Raw genomic sequence first — 26635 nt, 5'->3', positions numbered from 1 at the left:
AGTTGGCTATAAATTGGCTGCTCAGGTAATACCTCAATGGGGTGTCCACCTCAGGATTTCTAGTGTAGCTTTGGAGACTTTGGCTTTCCTTTCTGGCTAGCTTTGTCATCAATTGTGGTTTAATAATTTCATTCTCATTGCATATTACTGGTTAAAATAGTCCCTTACTGGCTCATCTTTATCCTGAAGCCTCAAAGTGCCAGCAAGCTGAGTTCTCAGGAAGGTGCTGATCAATACCTATGGAAAACGGCTGGAGTTTTTCTGTATAACTTGAATCAGCACCAGGTTTCATTTGGGTTTCTCAGTTTAGATTTAACTTCGGGCAACTTGAAGGTGTTAAGGTAGCAAAGGGCAGATTCCCAGGTAGCTGCACTCTACATGTAGGCACAGGATTTCCTGCAGGGTCTTATTGCATATCCACAGGCAGCATCTTGAGGGACAACGTACAATCAAGGCATCACAGCTGATGAAAAAAATTTTCACTTCCAAGAATGTGAGTCCAGGTGGTTTTGTGGAAGGAAATGATTTTGGGGGGGCTTACAGGGCTGAGCTGATCGCTCCCAAACCATGCTGTGTGCCACAGATCTCACTGACTTTGCTGGGATGTGAGGGTTCTCACCACCTTGCAGTACTGTGCCTGTGTTTTGACTCCAGAACGTGTGGCCTCAGTGTGGCTGGGCGCTGCTCCAGCGTCTCCAGCAAGCAGAGCGTGTTGTTCCGCCTGTGTGCTCACAGCCTTCGCCTTTCTTCTGTCCTCCTGCTATTCTATCGCTACCATAAAATGCAGTTCTGACCTTTTTGTCCTCAGCAAGCTATTCATTTAAAGCACAAATGCTGTCCTCAAACAGCAGTCATTAATATGAGGCAGCAAATTCTTTTCTTTGTTCTTTTTTATTGATTTGCCCCCATTGGGAAACTGGGTGGTAGGAGAACTGGATAGCTGCAGGAGCAGCTTGCTAATTGCATACTTTCAAATACTAATTTGTATGGGTATGTTTAGTTAAAAAGGGTAAAAGAAACAAGTCAGGGGGTGATAAAAGAAGTCAAGGTTATAAACTCCTGGAATTTTTATTAATTCTTTAAATGTAAATTGCAGACCCACGACTGCACATCCATGCCTCCTGCGGTGCACCAGGTAGTGCAGTGCAATTTGCCCTGCAGACCTTCAGTGGGGCACTCAACCTGAGGAACTGAACTCTGCCCTGGGCTGCCTGGGAGCCCGGCTGGTGAGGTGCCAGCCAAGCAGCTGTTACCAATGTGGGCATTGCTCCCAGCTGGCGCCCGGCTGGCTGCAGGCAGGAGCCAGCTCCTGGCCCAAGTGGGGTCAGGTGTTGGGGCAGACAAAAACATTTCTGCCTTTAGGGAGCTGTGATTTGGAGTGCTATAAAGTCAGTGTTGTCTGTGATGGTCTAAGGGAAGTAATTAAAGAGGGTACTCATCAAGGAATGATGCTTTTTACTAAACCCAGAGGTAGAGCTGAAAAAAGGCAAGTCTTTGGGCACCTGTGCAGGGATTGATGCTCAGAGAATCCCCTATATACATCCCCATACCTGCCAATGAAAGTGCTTACTGAACATGAACTGTGAGCTTTCACTGTTTTGTAACGTGACTGGATGATTTGCATTGGGAAAACAGCTCTTTTAAGTGTTCAAGCCCTTGAGTACCAGTTCCGGCTAGGTTATTCGAGGTGGCTATTTTTATTTTGAGTGGTTGTCTTTTTCTCCTGCTCCCAGGATTTTGCCATGCCTGATGTTTTCCTGTAGGTTTTTCCTTGCTACCAACCAATGTCAGCCACTTCTATTTTGAAAGGATATTTTTAGATGGTTTCTTCTGAGAAGCTCACAGTGCCCATGGTGGCATGAGAACTGTGGCAGCCAGCAGTCCCTGCTGCCTGCAGGGATGTTCCCCAGTACAGCTGCTGCCCATGCAACAGCGCTCTAAAACATGTGCCAAACCACTGTGAATGTGGCAGACAACCAGCCTTAACTGCCCACTGTGCTGCTTCTACGAGAGGGATTTCACAGCAGCCAGTGCTAGGAAAGACCTTCCCAGGGCAGCAAGTGTTGAAGGGACAAGCTGGGCACAGGGAGCTGCAATTCACTGTCTTACTGAGTGACCGGCATATCAGCAGCTAAAGATACTGGAGGGCTCCAAGGCTGTGAGTGTGAGGGAGGGAAAAGCCAAGAGAAAATTTTATTAACTGTTTTATTTTGTGTCTGTTTGCCCGGAAGGGCAGATATCTCTGTTTGTTCACTCTCTTGTCACATAGTGTGATACAGAGTCAAAGTTAATTTTATTGTGTATATCCTGCATTAAAAAAAAAATCCTTCCCAGTACATACTGCAATAGGCTGTTGTTATTTCCCTCTCAGTTTAATAAAGTTATCATGGTGGCATGACAGCATAAAGGGGAAAAAAGGCATGTAGAGGCTCTCAAAAATAACTTAAATTGTTTTTCATGGATGAAAAAAGGCCAGAATCATTGTACAAGTCACACAGCTTGAGTGGGTTTGCAGTGGAAAGCATCATAACTGCCAGCCTGAGCAGCAATAAAACCAATAACTAATTATAACACATACAAATGTATTGGCTGAAAACTCATGCTTGAAAGTTCTTTCTCTGTTTATAATGAGAAAAGCAGTGGATCCCCTAACAGTAATCTCTGCTTTTTTGAGTTTTGTGATGCTTAAGATAATTGACCAATTGACCAATGAGTCAGTAACCTTAATAGGTTACACTATTAAATAATAATAGGTTACACTCTTAAAATTGTGTATAATCAGTGAGCAGCAGGAGAGAATTGAAGTGGACCTCAGTGTTTAGCAGCTTGTGAGTCATTTGGATAAATACACCTGATTGCAGTGAGACCTGGAGCACCTCTGGTTTGCAATAGGTGACCCTTGCTGGCTCTCAGAGTCTGTGCTTTCAGCAAGGGTTCCCCCCTACCCCAAGTCTACAAGAAGTGGTCTGTGGTGGACTCCAAATCCACACCTCATGTTTTGTCATGCCTTTCATGTGTCTGGAAAACAGAATCACATAATTGTTTGGGTTGAAAGTGACCTTAAAAATCATCTACTTTCAACCCCCGTGCCATGGGCAGGAACACCTTCCAGTAGACCAGATTGCTCAAAACCCCATCCAACCTGGCCTTGAACATTTCCAGGGATGGGAAGGTGGGTGCACTCAGACTGTAGAGCTGGAAGTTTCATGTGTTACTGGTTCTCAGCAGGCTTGCTTGACAGCAGCTAGACTGTCACCAGCAGGCTGGGTGCTCACACATGTGTTCCCTGGGACCTGGGTTCCTGCAGCCAGACAGTGAGATTGGCCTTTGTCCCTGTGGTGTCTGCTGCTTGATGGAGGGGGTGGGCTGGTAAATTTGTGTCAGGACTGTGACAAGTGAGACTTGTGGTGCTTTTGCCATGTGAGCACTGCTGGTCATGAAATCCCAGCCCACCCTGCCTTAGGGCATTAGCTGCAACAATCCTCCTCATCCAGGAAGCAAGGAACTTAACCCTGGGGCAGCAATTGACTATTTTTGTGCCCCATACAGTTACAGCAGTGTTGGAACAAAAAAGACACTAGTCATCACCAAGCAGGATGATAAAATACCAGGCAGTACTATTAGAACAAGATGATGTGGAGTTAGAAGTAAGTAACCTTTTGAATCCAGCAGTGTTATTAACAGCTGATCCAGAATGAGGGGAGCTGGTCCATGATTGTTTGCAGGCCATTGCACAGGTGTACTCCAGTCGAGACAACCTGCAGGACACTCCTCTGAAGAAGTGGATTGGGAATTCTTCATGGACAGAAGCAGCTTTGTTAAAAAGGGCCAAATCTGTTTAAAGAACAGTACACGTTAAATTAGATGGCCTACGCCTGGGGCTGTTAAGAAAGGAAGTTGCCCAGAAGACTATTGGCAAATAAACTCTGCAGAGTTTCACAGTAAAAATGGGCACAGGTACTTACTGGTACTGGTAGATTAGTTTCAGGATGGCCAAAAGCTTTTCCTTGTTGCACCGACAAAGATAGAGAGGTGGTAAAGATTTTCTTGCAGGAAATTATGCTGAGGTTTGGAGTGCCAGTGGGAATGTCATCAGACAGAGGTTCACATTTCATTGCTGAAATAGTGCAAAGCCCAGATAAAACGTTAGGAGTGAAATGGGACATGCATATTCCATGGAGATCTCAGTTAAGCGAGAAAGTAGAAGGAATGAATCAGAGTATCAAGAGACAAATTAGCAAGATTTGTCAGGAAACATATTAAGAATGGCCAGATGCCCTTCCTTTGACCTTAATGAGGGTATGAATTAGACCTGCATTCAAGGAAAAGGTGAGCCTGTATGAAATACTGTATGGGCGACTGTATCAGGTTACAGAAAGCAAAGAGAATATCCAGATCAGTAGGGATCAGAGTCTAACAGAGTATGTTATGTCCTATGGGGATGGGTGTTGTCTTCTCTCCACAAGTGGGTTGTGCTGGCAGCACACACAGCACTGGGTGTCGCCACCCATCCATACCAACCCAGAGACTGGGTATGCCTCAAAACTTTGACTGAAGAACCTCTCCAAGAAAGGTAGAAGGGACCATATGATGTGCTACTAATGGTCAATACTGCTGTGAAAGTGCAAGGAGTAGATTTGTGGATCTATTAAAGCTGAATCAAGCCATTGCCAGCACCAGAATGGACCCACCGAAGCCACATGACCCATATGCCTCAAGTTAACCAGATGTTAATTTTGTTGATTGGAGTTTTGCAGGCTGCAGTACTCATGATCTTAATCACTTCTTGCCTACTACAATGCTTACCGCTGTGTAGACTAGGTCTATACAATAAGTGGATATGAGACTTTAAAGAAGTGGTTAGTCTCAAAGGGGATATTTGTTACTGAACTTCCTTTAACAAGGAGTCTATGCAGCTGTGGGGGAAAATGTTGGGCCCTAATCAATGAGAAGGGACATATAATCTGTGAAACAAATAGCAACTAACAAGCAAGATCTAAGCAATGTCCATGTGTTAGAAAAACAAAGTTTAGGGCTTGAAATGCTTTTTGAGAGACCTGGGGGAGAAAGTTCATACATTTAGGGAAGAAGGATGTACCACTGATGATGGACACAAGAATGTAGAATTTATGGGCAGCAAGAACATTTGGCAGGACTCAAAAGATAAGGAAGAAACTAACAAAGACAATTCAGCAATTGTACTGAAACACTCCATATCTGGGAAAAAGATAATAAATACTGAAAATGTGGACTAATTAGCATGAGAGGCAAGAAATCAATAACCAATAGAAGACATAATACTAACTTCTGAAGAGAATTATGTAATTTATAGCCAATGAACATTAATTTCTTTGTTTGCAAAAATATAAAAGTAGTGAAAAGTTTTGAAAGGGTGTGTACATGATGGGTGGAGCAATCTCCTATGTACCTCAGTGCTGAAAAAAGTAATGTAGGCTTTCTAACTTAAAAAACTGGTTGGGGAGTTTATTTCCTGGTTTTCAGTGACACCTGGAGCCTTTAGACACTGCAGTCTTTGGGGGGAAAACTTCTTTGGGCAGCACTTAGTAAAACTCAGCACCAGCATCCACCAACAAGCTGGGTACAATTCTGCACCAGCTGGGAAGGGGGAATTGGAAAGACATATATCTGCATGAACTATAGGTAATTATAATGCTTAACATTTCAGAAACTGTACTAAAATCATGGTAACAATTCACAGTTATTCCACAACGAAGCAATAGGATTTCTTCACTCTAATTCACTCATAAAAACCCCATCCTTCACATAAGATGAAAGAGAAATCCTTGCTTTCCCAGGTGAGGGAGACTCAGAGATTACTCATGTAGGTATATTTTTCAAGATGCCTTCAGATAAGCTGTTCACCAGAATAAGCTGAGCTGCTGACTCACACTGCAGGAAAAATAACAGTACTGAAATTGTAACATGAAGAATAACAGTACTGAAATTGTAACATGAAGCAAGAAGTTATCACAGTTGTAGATTCAAGTTTGAAGCTGGCATCCAGCTGGCAGAGACCAGGTGGCTATTAAATATGTCAACAGCCCCAGACGAATGCCAGGACAGTCTTGTGAACAGGAACTCCTGATGGTGTTTTCTCTTGTACTGTTGCTATTTTTGTTCTATTTTATTTCTGTCTATTTTGGATGTTACATAGAGGGAAAAAATTACTCTGCACAGCTAGAAAAATCAGAGTCCTGGAAGGAGAAGAATGAGGATATCACTGGTCACTCCTCCTTTGCTCCTGGGAGTATAATTGCTGTGTATTTGATTTTTTCCAAGTTGCAGAGGGTTTAAATGACAGGTATGGTACAGCCTTGTTGTGTGTCATCATATGCTTGGTATTCAAGGATTTCTAAGGATTTAAGCTTGCCTGTTGTTTGAATACAGGATAAGCAGTGATCCCTGTTCTCTGGCATGTGTTGGATTTCCCTGAGGGTGAAAAGGGAGACTGAAATTTAAAGCAATTCTCATTTATTTAGTACTTCCCTATACAAAAGCTGGGAGTTTTCCAAAGCCGTCTGGAGTGCAGTCATTTGTGGAGAACAACTCGTGGTTGCTACCTGGGTTATGTTGGCATGTAACAATACCTGTCTGCCCCATGAATGTCAGACAAAGTTGTCATAAATCTTGAAGCGCAGGCAGTAAAATTATTGGGCATTGCAGGGAGCGGGACCTTGTCAGCTTCATAATAGTTCTGAGGGTGGAAAAAAAATTCTCCTGGTTTCCTTCAGGCTTTAGGCAACCCAGCTACTGATGCTTAGTGGCCATTATCCAATTATAAGTGCTTTTCTGTTCAGAAGAATTCAGTCGTCACCGCTTTTAATGTGTGGAGTAGTCATCAGCTCGGAGCAAGGGCGAGAGAGCAAGCCCACTGCAGCCTACGGCAGAGCTCTTAGGGATCGTCTCCTCCGCTTGTCCTTCGGTCCCAAAGCTCTTTGCGATATTGCTTGTACTTTGTCATTTGCAACAACGCTTTGTCGTTTCAGAGGTGATCGGGGTGCAGCGGGGGCCTGGCCTCTTCTCTTTTCTACCCTGTCCAGCTGATCGGTATCAGCCAGAGGTGGGGCGTCCTGTTTATGTCCCCAGGCTGCAGGACTGAGAGTGCTGGCCCGTCCCCCCGGCACCGCCACTGTGCCTGGTCCCTGGGGCGCTGCCGTCGGGGCTCCTCGGAGCGCCGAGGGCAGGCTGTTTGTCCGAGCTGCATTGCATTGTATTTACAGTGCCTTTCGGGGTCTCTGCCGGTCACCCGCCGCGACCAGGGAAATATTTTTATTCTCTCTCTGCTGCATAACTTGGCTTCTGTTTTCTTGTTCTTGTTGTTTTCCTCCTGCCTTTGTAGCTGTTGGCTGCGGCCAGGGCCAAGTCACGGGGCAGGATGTGCTGCTTCCCCGGAGGTACAGACATGCGAATACATTACATAGTTTTCAGGAACTTTTCCGGGCACTGAAAGGTGATAATCTGTACCGCCCAGTTGTTAGCATGGCTCTTGGCACAGCACTGTCCTGCACCACTTTGTCCTCTCCTGACCTGAGGGCTGCCGAGGGCATCCGTCCCAAAATATCTGTGTCAGAGGTGTTTGGTGGCACAGATGGGGGTTGTTTACTGCAGAGTTGTTTACACTCCAGAGGCTCTGGGCACGTTTGTTTTGCACGCACATCTCCCCATTAGCATTTTCAATCCCTGAGGCGATTGCAGGCTGCATGTGTTGGCATGATCGGGCTCAGGCTCCCTCGAATCGGCCTCCCTGTTTCAGTCACACCAGCAGCTCTGGGGACCTTTATGAGAACTTGCTTTGCAGGTCAAGAAACGACCTCTTGTTGCAGCATTCTGGGGGAAGGGGCTGATCAGGTCCGGGCAGCCATGCCCAGGAAGGGAAGAATACTGAGGCTTCTTGGTCTCTCATGACTTGGGTTCCTTGTCCCTGTACGTACCCATAGCTACAGAGGTGGCAGCATCCCTGTTTGGCCCTCTGTCTTGTTTAACTTCCCTGCCCCTATGGAGCATGGGTTTAATCCTCTGCTCTTCTGCCAAGAGCATCTTGGGGCTGGTCCTCAAGCTACAGAAGTACCTGTGTATCTTCCTGCCCCCTGACCTGCTCCTGTGGGCAGTTGGGCAGCTGTAATGGCCACCTCAAGAGGGTCTCTTCTGTAGCCCTGGGGGGATCAGGGGATCCTGTCCTGACTACCACCTGCTATTGGCACCTCAGGTTGGGTAAGGTGAAGCTCCAGTCCTTGTTTATGTACCTGAAACAAAGTTGTGTTATCTCTTTACAGGTGTTACTCAGATAAAGCCCAAACAGAGATTGTGCAGCTGATTTGGACACACAGAGGCTTCATAAATTGTTGAGGTCCAGACGTGAGTTGTGCCTGATGCAAATACAGGAAAGCTGTCACGAGGAGCAGAGACACAGAACAGCTGTATTTTCTACAGGTATGCATCTTACGATTGTAATGGTAGAAGTATCTACTACTGATCCAGGTAAAAATCATGTATGTGTGTGAATCAGCCATGGGAAGTATGGTGAGGATTGCTCTTTCCTCCAGGTTAATGACAGCCTAATGAATAGTTGTTTGGTTTTCTTCTGTTTTTCCCATGTTTCTCTACCTCAGTGTGTGTCCCAAGTCTGGAGCTGGACTGCATTTTTCACCTGCTGAAAGGGGTGCATATCTATGTCCAAAGCAAGTCAGTTCAAGGAAATTTCACTGGTTTAGGAAGAAACATTATTCTTCTCAGCAATTTTCATACAGATCCGAGGGCCTTTTGCCAGCCCTGATTTCCAGATGGCTTAAAATCCATCTCCTGTGCTCAATAAATGTATTTAATTTCTGTAAGTAAGTCTGAGAGAAGAGGTCAGTTAAAGAAACTTTGTCAGTATGAGCAACCTGCCTGGTCAGAGATTGCTCAGAGACATGAGCCAGCACCAGTCTGGGAAATGAAGCATGGGGATGCACATACACACACTTGCACCCATACCCACAACCCACCAAGACCTCTCAGCAGCTTGGTAAACATCTTTTACATATCTTCTGCAGCTCAGAAAGTGTCCAGGTAGAGCTTGGAGATGCCTTGAACTGCATATTGCATCGCAGGGAACAAGTCTTGAACATGATGCAATTTTTTGTGGACTACATGCATCAACTGGTCTTAAGTGTTCTCATGAGCACATCACTCCTGGGAACACATCACACCTATGAACACATCACATATGCAAGCAGCCCAGCATTATTTTTGTTCCAAAGGACGCATCAGAGTGATGGAGAAGTGAGATCACTGGACAGAGAATGGCTATCCCGATGCCTGCTACAGCACACTGGCCTCTTGGCCATGCTAACATTTTCAATATGCCAAGTCTCCCATATATAGTACATTTCCCAGCCTGTTTATGTCTCCAGGCCTCAGCACTTGCTGAGGCTCATTGCTTTCCCTTGAAGCAATAAAAGGCATTCATAAAGTTTCTCTGCTGAGCTGTGGGAAAAGAGCAGCACGAAGCTGTGACCCCTGGGCAAGGGCATGCTTTGGAAACACTGTCATCAAAAAATCAACACAGCAGCCCAGAATGCCCACAGGCAGCTGATCTCCTCCTGTCTTATTGCAAAGATAGCTCCTCTGAATGCTGGGGCAGCAGCCACTGGACATTGTTTAGATGTTTATTCTATCCAGAGTTGATATTGAAGTCAATACGATAATTAAAGATTTAAAAAAAATATGCTGCAGCTATTTGTTCCCAAGTTGTTCTTTTTACCCATACCAGCCTGCCTTTCCATTTAGGCAGACCAGTAGTCCCAGATGTTCAGTCATTTTCAGCAACATGGTCATATCCCAGTAGGTTTAGCCTGACGAAACAACTATATTAAACATGCCTGTAATTTTCCAGTGGAACTGGAAGATTGCATTCCTCCTGGGGGAGTGATGGCAGACCAGACAGGCCCCACACACATGCAGATGGCGCAGCCCCAAGTCCTCTCGGGCTTTCACCATGCCAGGAGGGTGCACTCCTTTTGCAGTCCTACAGGGCTGGTCTGGGATGGAGGAGGCCAGTGCCAATAGCACCTTCTGGGATATGGGAGACATGCTGCTGGGGATCCATGGCCAGATGTTGCTGCAGGGGCAGATGTGACTGGGGCTCCAGGTGGCTTCTCCACTCTCCCTCCTTGCACTCAGAGCCTCTTGGCATGGTTAGTGTCTGTTGAGATGGTCCAAAGAGAAAAATGATCTTCAACAGAATAAAAGCACATGTTTCACTTAAACATCTCTGTCTGGTCAACTCCTGCTTCTTGATGAACAGGCTGGACAGAGGTACCCACCACGCAGGCCCTGCAAAGCTGGAGAGCACTCATCCCTTTTGCAGATGTTTATTGATGAGCAGAATGTATAAGGCCACCTCTCTGAGAGGATGAGACAGACTCCTCCAAGCACCTGTCTTCATGTTACTGGAAACTAATGGACAGATCTGGGTAACTTATCTTGCTTTCTTCCACAGACAGTGGTGGCAGAGGACAGTGGAGAAGGCTTCACTCACACAATGTATGTTATTTGGTTAGTGCATGATCCTGACAATACTTATGGCTCAGGATTTGCCTTGGAGAGTGCAAGGAGGGATTGAAAACTAGCTGGGGCCAGAGAATGGAGTGCTCATGTTCACTGGAAAGAGTGAAAAGAGGTGTCCTGTGAATGCCTTGGGGGAATACAGGGTTTGGATCACTTGTTGCTACACCGGAGGGGCTGTATTGCTGTGTGGAGTTAGGGTCTGCATTGTGGTGAGAGCTGTTTTCAACACACCTGCTTTACCTCTGCCAACCCAATCATGTCACCAAATGAGAGTCACTCCTGCGATGCTGACAGACAACCAGGAGCATGGGGGCTCTGGCAGCCAGCCCTAGTCCTTATTACTGATCTCTGGCCACTGCTTACATCTAGCCTCCAGCACTGGAAACAGGGATGGTTGAAGACTCCACCATGTTTCCCTCAGCAGCAGGGAGTGACATTTTAGGTGCAGATAAGGTGTAAGGACAGCATGAGGATGCTCTAGGGACAACTGTGCCAACTCCCTGTCTTTGGTCCCTGAAAATGCAGCACTCACCTTTGCTCCCCTCTTGACAGGAGCAGCATAATCCAGAGAGGGCAGCCTGGCCTCTGGGAAGCTGCCAGCTTTACCTGCATCAGCTCTTCCTGTCTGTAAGGCCAGAGGGGCAATTCTGGAAGAAAAGACTCTTCTGTGGGTGCTGCTGCCACTAGGTGGGTTTTCTGGCCACTGATTTTTGTCATGCAGAAGGACTGGTCAAGGTATTGCTACTCCTGGAGTCAGCAAGAATACATCTGCTCTTCAGGTGGGCAGACACAGACATCTTCTTCTGACACACATAATAGATGGGATTAAACAGATAAATAAGGCAGGCTGCTTCCATTAACTCACTGAGTTGTAAAGATTTCCTGTCTAAACAAGTTTTTCTTGCTGAGAAGGCCTTGGCTGGCCATCTTCTCACTGTGAGGTGATCTCATATGGATGGAGCCATATGAAAAGTCTGGAGAGTAAGTCCTCTGATGAGCAGCTGAGGGAGCTGAGGCAGTTTAACCTGGAGAAAAAGAGGGTCATGGGAGACCTTATCACTCTCTACAACTACCTGAAAGGAGGATGTAGCGAGGTGAGGGTCAATCTCTTCTCCCAGGCAAGTAGCAACAGAACAAGAGGAAACGGTCTCAAGCTATACCAGGGGAGGTTCAGACTGGACATAAAAGGAATTTCTTCACAGGAAAGACTGTTAAAACATAGGAATGGACTGCCCTGGAGGTGTTCAAGAAATGACTGGATGTGGCATTTGGTGCCATGGTCTAGTTGATAAGGTGGTGATCAGTCAGAGCTTGGACTCAATGACCTCAGACGTCTTTTCCAACCTAATTGATTCTGTGATTCTGTGATATGCAGCTCACCTGTTCTTGGTAATGGGACACTTCCCCTTTCAGCCAAAATCCCCTCATAGAAATCTCTCATGATCTGCCCCATGGAAACTAACCCCTTTTGTCCATAAAAAACCATCAGTGCCCAGCTCCAAGGCTAGGACAGAAGTCAGACAAGGTGTCATAAGGTTCTGGCGCCATCTTAGTTTCCTGCAGTGCTTGAGCTGACTGAAACTGTGGGCTCACATCCTCCAGCTTTCACAAAGTCACATTAATGAACTAGCCATTGCAAATGTACTTTTAATGGCATTAAAATAAAATGAAGCTAAAAATATGTCAAGCGGGTAAACCTGCAGTTTTAAATCAAAAGAGATATTGGAGGCTCTTAGTCTCCAAGTGCCTTCATAGGAGGAGCTTTTCCCTGGCTTCCTCTCTGCCAGGGAGATGGGTGCTGCCACAGTGGGGTGCCCTGGCAGTCACTTATTAACCACCCACCCAGGGAGCTGCTGCCCACACTGCAAATTATGTCTTGACCCCCTGGTCACTAATTTTTGATGCTTGACTTCACTCTGAAGTGTTTTTATAGACCTTTTGCCATAGCACCTGTTTCCCACAGTTTTTTTGTTTTCTCCTTATAGTTTCAAATGTTTCAAATAAAAGGGAGCAAGCCTTATTTCTGCCATGCCTGACCTGGTTTTTTTAAGTACCTGCTCTTCAACTCAGCCTTCAAGCCTGTCTGGAAGTAAGGATCTGGCCAGCTTTGAAAATATTTAGGTACAATTTGCCTTCTTATGAGAAGAGCTTATAAATCTCCCAAAATAAGAAGTGATATAGGATTTTTGTAAGCCATTCATGCTACTTGGCTTTTTACCATATGCTGAATATTACCTGCCTCCAGAGGGGAAAATATCCTCCTCGGCATCTTCTCCTCCTCACCTGGGGCAATCTTTGTTGTGCTCTTTAGTGCAAGCATGAAGACCCCACTGCCAGTGGCATAAGCATTAACAGGAAAAGAAGATGTTGAAATCATATTATATTTATTACATACATGAGATATAAAAAGAAATTACCAAAATAGTATTTTTTTTTTCTGAGTCCATAGGACCTTGAAAGAAAAATACATATGTGAAGTGGATTGGTACACTCGTAACTTTTCTGGTGTTGTATGTCTTCCTTTTCTTTCCCCTCACATTCATGAACAAAATACACTCTATACAATATGGTTTAAAGATGCTTTACAGAAAAGATATATTTTAGTGCTGAAAACTGCAGTAAACTGTGCTATTATATTTCATACTGGTGTTAATGAGGAAGTATAATCACTGTATATATTGCAAACAACACAGAAGAAAACAAATAAAATGCTCGGTTTTAAATACTAACATAAAAATAAAATAAACTCCAGGCCCACCAGGAATTGCTGGGTTGTGATACATGAATGCAAGTCCTTTCTATTCTCCACATCCACTCCTTTTCCTGCAGTCAGAGTTTTACTCCTCTGGCAATTGCATTTTTATCTCAAAGTCTCTTCTTCTCGTCACACTCTTTGCGAAGTCTTACTGGAGTCCTGCCCATGGGGTACAAGTGCTGGTCTGAAGCTGGGACTTCAGTGCAAATACTTTATCTTTCAGATTGCATCCTCAGATATTCTGAGTGGCCAGTGCCAGGCTGACCATTCCCTTTATACCGCCATCCAACTTGGGGGGGTCTTCAGGAGTGCTTCTGTTTCAGGGAATTTTTTCGTGTGCTACCTTCAAACTCTTCTTTCCCCAACACAATTAGACTTCCCACACCATGAAGTGGCAGGTAGTAAAGTGCTTTATACAATAAAATATTTACACTAGGGCTAGGTTCATTTTTTAACACTTCAAGGACAAAAGCTCAGAGATGCTGCACCCTCTGGAGCTGGCTCTTCTCTGCAGCCATGCAATGGCTGGAGACCTGCCCTTTGCCCTGTGTCACACTTGTGCCAAGCCAGAGGGATTCAATCCATTGCAGCAGCTCCGTCCTCAACAGCATCAGCGGAAAATCTAGCCCCCAAAACCTTCAGCAGGGCAAAGAGGTTAAAAGCAAGCATCCAATTCTCTTTGACAGGTGCCATGTCCTAACCTGTAAGGTGGTGTTTCTAAAGAGGGGTCATCATTGCCATGCTGCTGCTGCCACCACCTGCCTGCCACTGTGGCCATTGCCTTCCCCACAGCATCCTCTGGAAACCTCTGAAAGTCACTCAAGATCCACACTGGTGGCACTGGTAGCAGTGTTCTGCTTCTCATCTGTAACTCTTCCAGGGTGGCAATTAAGTCTTGGGTTATCAGTGGCCTCATAGGAGTTGGAACATTTCACTGGAGCAAGACAAGCATTCGTCCTTGCTTCTGTTTCCCTCAACAAAATGAGGAGCTGGGCTCAGATGAGCCCCAGACAAGGAAGCTACAGGCAAGTGAATGAACATTGGCCAGAAAGGGTTAAATTAGACAGCACCTACAACTCTGAATGCCTCGCTACACATTTTGGCACTATTTTCTTACATTCCAGTTTTCATCCTGGAGGTCTTCTCTCTGTGAATGGTGTTGCATTTTGTGCATAAAGAAATGCCCTAGGCTGTCACACACATCTAGTTGCAGTCTCTTTTCAAAATCTCCAAGACCTTTCTTCCAAGAGCCGACTTCCACTGGTGGACAAAACTTTTCATGTTGACGATGAGTCTGCCTGTTCGGACGTCTTCGTGTCCTGCCACGAGATACTCCAAACCTGCAAAGCAGAAAAGCCATCAAGGACTGCACAGTACTATGCTTAAGAGGCCTATTGAACTGCAAAGTCAGCTTGGGTATCTAGTCCCATGTGAAAAAGCACTTATACAAAGAAATGTATATATATTCTGTTTCTCATCTATGTCTGTATGTCTATTGCTCTATTGGTAACTATGGGAAAATGACCCCAGTGGCTATCTCTCAGTGAGATGTAGTATACAAAGTCTGACTTTGTTAGCTTCTAAATATAAATGGAAACTGAACACTGGGGGCTGCGCTACAAGTTTTTATACCTTTTTGGGAACTGCTATTATCTTCACTTGGCGGAGTTCTGCCTCACCTCTCCCTCAATACACCTGGGCGTGGAAATTGGTCAGTTCATTGAACTCCAGTAATGGGACACTGTAGGATGGCCCAGGGCCTGAAGTCTTGCCCAAAGTGGCCACTGGCCCTTTGTAGGCAAAGGCATGCCAGACCCCAGTGAGAGGCAACACTAGATCTGCTGGCACAAGCACCCTAGAAGAGCCTGAAGGGGGTGGCAGTCACACTGAAAAGAGCTGCTAATTTCTGCTTCTGCCAGATGTTTTAGACATATGACAAGAGGGTCTGACAAAACCTCATGTGGTGTCCAGGGGCAGCCAGAAAGGGCTGGAGTGCATCCCCACAGTGCCCTGCTGCTCAACCCAGGCACCCAGGTCTGTGCTTGACTTTCAGGGCATGACTCAAAGAGGACTTGGAACCAGGTAATAACTGTTAAGCAGACAGATGGAACAAACACTTTGACTTGAATTAGCTAAAGAAATACTGGTACAGATCCAAACAGCCTAAATGGGCCACGAATGTGGCATAAATGGGAACAAGAAGGAGGATAATCCCTTCCATGGCAGGAGAAGCTCCCTGACAGGGCCAGCATCCTGCTGCAGCACACTTAGGGTGCAGCCAGCATTAGACCCCTCCTGTTCGCACTCCTTCTTGTACCAGTCTGGGGAGCACAACATGGCAGTATGAACTAGCCTGGGAAGACTGGTCTCCTCTGGTGCTCTCAGCCATCCCGCTCCATCCTGGCGGGGAGTCTGCAAGTGTTTTCTTGAGTTTTCATTTTGCAGTTCAGAAGAAAGGGAGAGTGCCTCCTAGACAAAAGTCAAGCATGTTTTCTTTTAAGTCAATACAATTTGTTATCTACTTCATCTGAGTTTTTGGGCACACACATCCTCTCTTCTGCCAAGTAAACACAGGATATGTGTATAGCAGCATCACCCTTTGCAAGACACTAATTTTGGCCATGTCAGTCTTGCTGTTGTAAACACCACTTTTCAAGGGCTCCTAAATTTATCTCCCTCAAGAGAGAAATGTGGTATACACACTCAGAGAGCGAGCAAATATTGCCATGGTTGCTGATTGTTGTAGGGCTTTCTAGATTTGCAACCTGATGCTACAGAAGAGTAAAATTAAAATGAGTCAAATGGCAGGCAGCTCTTTGCTTATCTGTGTCTGTGCTTGGCAGAGCCAAGGAAGGGAAGGGAAGGGAAGGGCTCCTTTTCCCATGTGAACAGCTGAGACCTTTAAAACTTTCTGCTCAGTGTCCCCACAGAAGTCCAGTCTGCCTCTGTATGTGTGTGTGGAGGAAGAGGTGTGCAAGGGCTCCCTTGCAGCAACTTAAGCACATTTATCATCTGAAAACAGCCCATGAAGGTTTGATAAATGCTTGGAGTTTTTATTTCTTTCCAGAGCCTTTAAGAGCCGGCTCTCCTTTTGAGATCCCTTTACTTCTGTGAAACAGAATAAAAACAGGTTTGTCTTAGTGTTATTTTTATCTTTCATCTCCTTTATGTTTTTGGGAGATGTGATTTCCATTATAGTTATATGTCAGAAAAAAATTTTGTATCAGCTTGACTTTTCATCTAGCTGTTGTTGGTTTATTCATCTGGACATCATAAGCTCTTACTCTGATAGAGGGGTAAATCTGCTACTATTGTATTGCCAACCACTCAGAAATTAATGTGGTGGCTAAAGAAAATAATGAGATTTTACAAAATATCTGGGATCCCATTTCCCCCCCGCCGCCGATTTGTCACACCTGAATTATCCCTAAAGACAATTGCATATCCATCCTTCCACTGCTGTCCAAGAGATCTTAATCAATTCCGTGATTACTGCTGTCTTTTCATCTGGGGAAAATCAGGGAAGCTCCTCTGAAGTTAGTGGAGTGGCAAAGCTGGGTGTCAGGTGTGGGGCTGCCCTGCACACCTAGGTTCAGTCAGCTTCAACAGCATTTCCTCAGGTTCAAATTAAGGTAGCTGCATCTGGGCTTTCCTGCTTGTGTTTCCATTGAAAGTAGGAAAATAAAATAGCTGTATCTATTTGATTATAGGTTTATGGTGTTCTAGGAATATCCAAAGTCTTATTGCACTTAAACAGCAGCACCCTGCCTTAATGCTGCTGATTCATCCAACCTTTGCACCTGACAAGACTTCCTAGCTACAGCTGTGCTATCATGGCAGCTTGCCTTCAAAACCAGTCAGTCACTTCAGTGGAGATGAAAGAAGACTGCAAACACTCATCAGTGAATAATCTTTCTGAACAATCCAGCTTCACAGACAGCCCCTTCCCCAAAAAGGAAGTTCCTGGTGCTGCAGATATAAAGGATGTCTCAGTGCCAAACTCAGTGCTTTGATCACTGATTTTCAAGTGGTGTATGTACCCTATGGAAAGAAGCCCCTCTATCTGAATTAGTTGGTAACTGTTCTTTACAACTCCAAGGAGTTGTAAAGAAAGGACTGTCAGCTGGAGCTTAATTTCGCTCTGTGGAAGAAAACTGTGAATCTGCATATCCTTGTCTGTGCTGGAGACTGCATGCACTGTTTAGCCACCACTGGTTACACTCTGTTTCAGTGAAAGAAGATAAGAAAAAACTGTGGATCCCTCATCTCACTGCATAACAGAGTGTCTTCCAAATCCTGTAGATGTACAGTAGTGTAACTTTCAAAAAGAGACCTTCCCTTGAGTTTGGATTAGAACTTCAGTACTACATCATAACTCAGATTTAATGTGTTTTTAAGAATTCCAATTAGCTACAGCTTTGAAAGGTATGTCATGCAATCCTGGCTTGATGTCCACCTCTCTCCACCTGGGAATAGACTGAGATTGGTAAAAATGAAAGACTTACTATGCTACAAGTTTTCCTTTACAAATTCCAGTATGATGGAGATTCCTATTGGAATCCGAGTGATGTAACAGCCAATAGCACTGGGCTGCTCAGGTCGTTGGCATGAGGGGGTAGAGGTGTGAGAATGAAATATGTGTAAATGTGGTGCTCAGGGATTTACACCTACCAGGATTGAGGATGGGACAAGTGCAGCCTCTGTTAGTCCAGGATTCAGGGTAGAGTGTCCTCTTGCCCCGGAGGATCTTCAGCTTTGTAGATTTCAAGACTTTCTTGATCTTCACGTTGACTTCTGCATGGGAGCCTTTGTCATGAGCTGACAAGATCTTTGTCTTGATCACTGGGAAGACAGGAATTCAAAACAGGGATATACAAACTATTTACAGTGTTATCTTTTTGTTTTTGTATCCTGGTCTAATGCAGGTGTCTGGGTGAAGCAGTGGGGCTCTCCTTAATGGGGAGCCTGGGAGCAGTTTAGCTGCCAGGGGAACACATATATCCTACATCCCCATACCCAAGGGCAGAAATGCTGATGGTTGGTTTGGTCATGGTCCCTGGACCTGCCACATGGGCAGCAAGAGAGGTACCATGACCTGATTTACAAAGCTTGTGAAGGTCCCATTTCTCCCCAGAGCTCAGCAAAACCTTTGGGTTCCTCAGCACTTTTGGAAATCAGCTGGATTTAGGGATGGCCCTGGTGGCCTTGCTGGCCTCAGCCTGGACAGCCAAGGCAGCTGCCCTCCTCCCACCTTGGGGCTGGTCTTCCTGCTTTGCAGAACTACCCAATCCAAACACAGTGGAGGAGAATGAGATATTGGTGGGGACTCAGGCAAACCATAGGAGTACCCTGAGCTCAGAGAGACCCAAAGGCACACTCCTGCCACCTGGCAGTCCACAGCTCAGCCCCGGTGTGGTGGAGGCGCAGGGCTCAGTTCCTCCACCTGACCATGCTGACGCCGCCGACACTGGTAGATATGCCCATAGGTGGTGCTGTGTTCAGCACTGCACATCAGGAAGCTCAGAGCAGCCTCTCACAGTATGGCCTCCTGGAGCTCATGAGCAGCCCTGTATTTCCTCTGACTCCCCGGTTACCTGAGACCTTTGCATGTTGAGTGATGAAAGGGTGGGAATCCTGAGTGCACTTTAGGAGGGACTGATGAACTTGGGGGTTTGGTGACTTTTTTTTTCCAAAATTTCTAATCTTTTGCAAGATTAAATAGTCACTGTGATGGCCAGGAAGCAAAGCAAAGCAGAATCAGATTTTTTCTTAATATCACTAAGCCAGGGTGATATTTCAACAACTGGCAGCCCCTTGAACTCCGCTTTGTGGGTTGCAGCCTACAGAGGTATAGGTTATCTCTCTGTGCATTTTCAACTTCAGTGTGAGATAAAACAGGTGCAAGAGACCCCTTCAAGACTGAAGGAAGGGAGTGATGCACAGAGCATTCCTTGCTCTGCTTTGGTATGAAAGAGGCAGTTCACTGAGACACACCAAAGAGGTCTTGGGAAACAAAGTGCCTCCTCTCATTCATTTAAATCCAAAAGACACACAGACAATATACATTACCCCATTGCAACAGCTGAACTTTGCTAACACGGGGAAGTTTCCAGTGGCTACTGGAATGGTTTTCTCCATATAGTGTGTGTGGTGATCACCATTCCTCCTTATATTTGGTATCATTCAGATACAGTGATTTCTAAACTGTGATGGGGCAGCTGGTCTACAGACAGCATTTCGGTGACCCATTTTTGGTGACAGTGCTTTATAGTCTGTCTTGGAAATAGACAACCTTCCAGGGACAATTCTAGCTCTTGTCCTCCCAATGATTTTGGTACAAGGCTGTTTTGGTAGCAAGAGAAATGGGGAACAGAGCAAGATGCTTCACCCACCTTGACTTGGCACCATGATGTCTATACATTTTGGAAAGGTCAAAGATCTGCCCTCATGAAGTAGCCCTTGGGTTTTCCAGGGTGGAGTGGTGCACACAGCAGCACCTCTCAAGCTTTACATGCACTCTCACGCTGCCTTGCAGCACCTCCCTTTACAGCCCCCTCACCCACAACTCACCATAGGTGTACTTCATCCCACAGAAGACCTTGGGATTCCCTAAAACCTGCTCTTTACATTCGCATTTACCTGGGGAAAGAGAAAGAAGCAAATGGCTGTGGATTGTCCTTAAAAGACTGGAGCATTTGCAGGCAGGGCCCAGAACCTGCCAGAGGTTTTCAAGTGGCCCACAAGCCTCACGCAAAAAAAAAGCAGTTTGCAACTATTTTGAAATCCCAAGTGAATATGCAATCTTAGTCCAGGGACAATTATTTCTTGTTTGGTATTAGACGAGAAGAGAAACAAAGGCCTTATTATTTTGCCTTGGGATGCAAATAACATGCGGTATTTTCCACACCGTAATGTACCAGACAAAATTTTAAAAGGAAATGTTGCAGAGGTTAAGGCAGATTAATGACTTCCGTGATCTTAGAACAAAGAATAACATGATATACTTATTTACGTTCAAAATGAAGTCACCCAGACAAATGATGGAGCTTTGCCCCCAATTAACTCAATTATTGTATCTTCGAGATTTTATCACGCCACTCTCTGAAAATGGAGGAAATGACGCTTGCCTGCTTACATGCAGGGATTACAAGGGAGGACAGCTTGATGCTGTGCTGTGGGGCCAACCTGCTTTGCACCAACCTGACACAGCACCCCATCCTCCAGGCTGGGGACACAGGAGGGATATAACTTCCCTAGCTGAAGCTGAAATGCTAGACCATCTCAAACTGCAAGCTGCAACTGATGCCAAAATTCTTGTGAGCATCAGAGGAATAAATTCTGAGTTAGAAATTTCCTAACTATCTGTCAGCAAAGAGGCAAACCCCACCCTTTAAATAAAGTCACTGATTTGTCCAACATGTAATAGTTCTAGTGAATATAAACATTTAAACCATAATGACATTTAAACCATAATGGTCAAGTAAAACATGAGGATATTCAGCATGAAAATAAGAGCTGAGACTGCAAATTCTCACATTACCAACAGCTAAATGCTGGGTGCAGGCATTCAGCATAGAGCATTTGCCTAATGTGTTTACAATCATTGCACAGATGGGATGAGCCATAAGGCTCCTCTGGAGCTTGGAGGGGAAGGAGGTGGTCACAAGGATATTCCCCAGTGTTAGTGGGCAGATGTCCATCCCCTCCTGCAATTGCCAGGGTGCTAGCTACAAGCAGTGCAGAATACTATAGCTGCACTGGCTGCTGGCAGGAGGAATTGGGCAGGTGAAACACATGCAAAGCCAAAGTCCTACCGGAGTGCCGAAGTGCTGAGAAACCTTGCTCATCCTCCCAGCCCCAGGTGGGCTCGCTCTCGTTGAGCACTGCCTGGAAAGGAGGTGCTTCATTGTGCCATGTCACATCTGAGCTGTTGAGGGGAAAGGGAGATGGTCAGACTTTCTCTTGGAGCCAGCAAAATGCAGGGCCACTACCAACCTGTCCTCCAGGTGCAATGTGACTGCATGTCTTGATGAGGTTAAACACAAGAGGCAGTTTTGGAAAGTGAATATGTTAAGTATTGTCAGAGTGGGTCATGAGTCCATTTTGGGTTTAAAATACGTTATAGGGATTTATATTCCATAAATATCCCCAGTGTGGTAAAAAGAAGCAACATATAAGATTTGGAGAGTGGGGTATTATTAAAATGTGCTGTCTTCTAAAAGTCAGAGCTTGACTCCAAGTTCAACACAGTTAACATAAGCTGAGTTACAACAGCACCAACATTATGCCTCCTCTCACTCAGATGTCATATTTGGCTTGTGAAAGTTATGGAAAACATCTGATACATTAACACTACCACTGAGAGTAAAATATCCAACATCACTGGTGCCCTGCCATGGTGTACGAGATGAATCACAGCTTCAGCTCTATCCCGAGTTCTTGACCATATCAAACCAAAAATATTTTACATAGTGGATATTTTTCAGCCTGCATGCTATGAATTAATAGTGCTTTCCATGGAATGGAGAACATGGAGGAATGGTGAGGCTGGGAGGGGGTGACCAAGACCCCCCAACTCACCTGCTGCTGTGGCAGTCACCGGTGTGTGGGTCGCAGCTGCGGGCGCAGTCGCAGGGGCGGCAGCCGTAGGCTCCGAAGCCCCAGTAGCCGGGGAGGCAGCGGTCACAGCGGGGCCCAGCCACGCCGGGCTTGCAGGGGCAGTCACCGGTGCTGGGGTCACAGAAGGTGCGGGGGCCCAGGGGCAGCACAGCTGATCCCAGGGGGTGGCAGGAGCAAGCTGCAGGGGACACCGTGAGGGACAGAGTATTTGTGAGTGACAAGCTCTGCAGGACAAAGGTGCAGGAGGTGCCTGCCAAACCATCACTCTGCCTAAGGGCACTGCTGGGGTTTCTGGACCTTTTTTTCCCCTCAACCATATAAATTTGAGCAGAGTCTCCCTTTGGAATCTGTATAATTTTAACTTCTGTGAGCTATTTTAATTAGTCAATCTATCCTGGTGTCATGTTATGTTTTGCCAATCAGGCCTTTATTACTTTTCTTAGAGCATCTAGACTCTAGTCCAGCCAAGTACCCATGGATGTGCCTGGCTCACTGTGAAGTTTAAGCAGCTGCGGGTGCTTCACTGCAAAAATGAATCAGAGCATAATTGCTTTTTAAAGTAATAACAACTGTCTTGCATTCAGGAGGTTAAAAAACCCCCTCAGAACACTAATTTTAACTAGAGTGGATGCTGAGCATAAAATACCCCTCTGTCTCTGATTTTTTAGAGCCATAATTTAAAATAATTAGAAAAAAAGAATGGTGACACAAAAAGCTCAGAAATATGCTTTTGGATATACTTCAGAACATGGGTTTGCAGAATGCATGTCAGAAATGCCATTTGCTCTCTTTCCTCACCCACAGCCCCTTGCAACAGAACAATGCACTAGAAGTGAACTGTAGAAGGGTTCTCAGACAGGATGCCCTAAAATATGTGGTGCAAAGTTTTTCTTGCCTACTGCTTAGGATTTTTCTTTTGCATAAACACAGTTTATGTCCTTTCCAAGACTACTTTGACCCAAAGATGTTAATATTTTCAAAGACCAGAAATGCAGTGATCAAAAGTCAAGCCAAACCTCTGACCATTTGGCCAGGCGAGCAGGCAATGTGGTGATCTGCAGGACCAATAGCTGGGTGACTTGTGCTCTCCTTCCCTCAGGGTTTGGTTCTCTAAGCGGGCCATGGTATGGTCAGTCTTGTGCATTATGGCAAAAAATACTCTGCTGAAAGACTTTTGCTCAAAACTTCATTTACATAAAAATTGGATTTCCTGAGAAAATTTAATCCGGGGGAAAATTTTCACCAAATCCTAATACCAATCTTTTTATTTTGCAACTGCAAAGGCAATAAAGCAGAAAATTCACTGCAGGCAACACAGCCTTTCTTTCTCTTAAAATACTTATTGCTCTGCACATATATTTAATTTTGTTCTGACAACATTTTTGTGGTTTCAGGAATCAGACATACTTGGAGTATCGTTTCAAAATATTAAAGGATAGGTTAATAGTGGCAGTTAACTTAGAGGTGACTATGATTCCAACAGCTTTGCCAAAGTAATCCCCAAATTTTCCCCACCCTTTTCATTCCCAAACAAATATAATTATATAAAATTAAAAGATTAGAAAGCCTCTCCACAAACTGCATAACTAGCTGCAGGCAGTGAACTCTGGTACCTTTAATAGCATAGTTTTCAACAGCATTCACTGAGACTTGCATACCTTTCTCCTGAAGTCTGTGAAGTGTTTTACACCTGATACATATAGCCAAATGCTCTCTTTTCCTACTAGGCGAGTTGGGTATTTCTGGCATTCCTCAACCCCTTCAGGGGAAATATCAAGCACTTAAGACTTCTCTATTCTCCCCCAGTCAGGGAGATAAACCCACTGCTTAGTGAGATATTTGGTCCTGTTTCCATAGGGTTTCAGCTGAGTTTTACACACACCCTTGTTGGGCTTTCTATGCTTTATAAAATTCTTGCACACAATTTTTTTCCTAATAGAAAATTTAACACCAGTGGCAACACCATGGTGAAACAAGAATATTAAATTTACAAAGACTTTTATGAAAAATACAGCAGCAAGCTCATAGGCATCTAAAAAGGCAACTAAAAATGAGAATGTAGTTGGCTATACTTTTAATAAAAGCCACAAAGAGATGTGTTGTAAAGGTTGGTAATTTCTAACAGGGCTGCATATACACTTCCATGGACCCTATTCTTCCTGGCTGCTCCTCTATGAACCACCAAGGCACCAATCTACTTTCCAATGATGGCCAGCAAATGGAAACTTTTTGCTCTTGCATCTTGAGTGGAGGCCCAAGGTGACACTAAATGGTGTTAATCTGAATGATCTGTGTGGCAAATTTTCAACACAGTAAATGTTTGTGATGGGCTGCAGTGGGAACATGCTGGGCAGTGCAGACATAAAAGTGAAGCCCACCACAATGCACTGAGCACAGAAATGAGACTCTCGAGCTCAAATGTATGACATTTTAAAGAAATGCATGAAACCAGGATGGAATGCTTCCATACCACGGCAAGAGCAGGAAGAAAAAGACTGCAGGACAGATAATACAATGTTTGGAAGCTGGAGCTACTGCTCCCTCCTGTGCAGCTGTGCTGTGTTGGTTTTGGACCCCATTTTCCCCCTTCCACACAATCTGCACCTCACTGAAGCACAGGTAGTAGGAGACCCCTGTTCGGGAAGGTGAGAGGAGCAGCTGAGCAGCAGATAAAGCAGATGTAGACAGTGTCAGATGGCATTTCATTGTGGATACATGGGTGCAGATCACAGGACTTTCAGTGTGAGGCCATGGCCACTTCACTAGGGAAGCCGGGGGCTTCCACAGCCAAGGAAGCTCTTGCGAGAGAAGGGCTGGCCAGGCATCAGCTTGATTTTTTGTTTTCTTTTTGATTTGTAAGCAGAATTGCTAAAAATGCCAATCTGCCACCCTGTACTTCATCACAGTATTTTGCCTGCGACTTCCTTGCATATAAGAATTAACAGCTGCCTGTCCTGGCATCACAAGTGCTGACAGGGATGGAAAACCAATGAGTGGGACACTAGCAAAGCTGGATTTCTCTGCCCTGGATTGGTGATACTGTTGTGGTTTTTACAGCTGCCAGCTAACCTTTGGAAATGACAAATATTTCCCTCAAAACCCTACGGTTGAAAAACAAAAATAAACTCAGCAATTATAAAACTCATTTTTATTGTGTGCAATTGTACTTGTAGCTTAGGCTTAAAAATTCAAGAGGATGTAAAGAAAAGGACCGATAGGTATGGGAGGGGGAAAGCCATCAGATTGGTGTTTTAAACGTCGGAATGTCTCATTTTATCAGGTACACACCTTCTCCTGAGCAAATATTATATACGCTCTTTGCCTACAAGAATCTTTAAAGTATCCTTAAAGATTATGGCTTAACAACTCCTTTATTTACTTTGAACTATGTATTTTTAAATTTTCAATGGTTGAACAATAACGGTGCCTTGAGCCAGAAGCAAGCAGGCAAGACCATGGCCTTCCCAGAAAGAATAATAGGACTCCATGCATGTCTCTTGTCATTGCAGACCATGGCATGGTCCTTGGAAATGGTCCAGGCATAGGCTGTAATTGATCTTATATAATTTAATTTAACAGTCATTAGTCATTTTCTATGACCCTGTAGCTGCCATCTCCCCCATGAGATCCTGGGTTCCCCTGGGTGCAGGGAGCATCCCAGGCAGCAGAAGACCAGAAGTGAAGAGGTGAAGGGGTCTTAGGGAGGAGTACATTTGTGAGGGTTTGAAAAGCCCAGAGAGAAATCACCTGTGAATTTGTAGTAATAGTCTCTGAAAAGAAAGCACTCAGATAATCCCTACATTTGTGGAACCCCGTTTGTGATAGGAAACATTGTCTTCCTTGGTCATAAATACGGGAAAAAAAAAAAAGACCAACAAAGAAGATGTACTTAATGCAAAAGGTAAATAAATCTAGAATTTTCCTCACTGTACTCAAGAGTATCTTACAGTTCTTGTGAAATATACGTTATCTTTGGCTTTTAAATAGCAGAGTCCACTAATATCTAGTGGTCTATAAAGAGACTGGATTGTTGCATTAAAGAGTAATGGGGACACACTTTTTTTTTTAAAAATGTGGAAAGTGGAATGCCATGGGCCAGTGACTCAGAGATTAATGCAGAAAGCCAAGAGAACCAAGCACTGGCATATGTCAACAAAAATACCCATTAATCATCTAATCTCCCCAGCTCCTTCTGGTCCAGAAAGGCTGGGAGAAACTTTTTAATCAAGCATCCTGAAATTTGGCTAACATATAGATAATGATGTAGTCCCTGACTTCATTAGCAATGGTCTAACTTGCATACAGGCACAGGCACACACATTGTTGGCAGCTGTCCCTTTGAGCTGTGGCTGTTCTGCAGCGATATTTCCATCTGGCTTTGCAAGGAAGGAGGCTCTGTGCTGGCCAGCCCAGGAGGTGCCATGTTACTTCCTCTTGGACCCTCCAAACAGCCACAGACTATGGACTGGGCATTTTGGCATCAGGAAAAACCTGTGGTGAGTCCCTGGTGAAACTCCAGCTCCTCAACGGACAGCACAAGACAACACTGGTGATTGAGGCCACTCCTACAACCCCCAAGGTGAAGGGTGGCGCTTTTACGTGTCCAGAACACTGAGCTCAACTCAATGCCAAAGCTTCACTTGGCCTCAATGATCTCGGAAAAGTGCGTGTTCTTCCCAGATGGGAGTTGGC

The 26635-nt window shown here is 45.0% G+C and overlaps 1 protein-coding gene across 3 annotated transcripts in view; it reads right to left on the bottom strand.

Annotated features, from left to right (window-relative positions):
• Positions 1-12936: 12936 nt before the first annotated feature.
• NTN4 (netrin 4) overlaps positions 12937-26635 on the bottom strand; it is a 47917-nt gene continuing 34218 nt past the window's right edge. For all 3 annotated transcript variants that reach the window (XM_071552046.1, XM_071552047.1, XM_071552045.1), the window contains 5 exons: positions 21905-22121; positions 21139-21251; positions 19895-19963; positions 17996-18166; positions 12937-14664 (listed from right to left, as the gene is read on the bottom strand). In XM_071552046.1, coding sequence (XP_071408147.1) covers positions 14528-14664; positions 17996-18166; positions 19895-19963; positions 21139-21251; positions 21905-22121 — 707 coding nt within the window. In that variant the 3' untranslated portion in view covers positions 12937-14527. The remainder of the gene's footprint in view (positions 14665-17995; positions 18167-19894; positions 19964-21138; positions 21252-21904; positions 22122-26635) is intronic.

This window comes from Pithys albifrons, chromosome 3 (genome assembly GCF_047495875.1).
Source record: "Pithys albifrons albifrons isolate INPA30051 chromosome 3, PitAlb_v1, whole genome shotgun sequence".
NCBI classification, from domain to species: domain Eukaryota; kingdom Metazoa; phylum Chordata; class Aves; order Passeriformes; family Thamnophilidae; genus Pithys; species Pithys albifrons.
The sequence above is the reverse complement of the archived record's forward strand: the minus strand, read 5'-3'. Positions and strand labels throughout refer to the sequence as shown.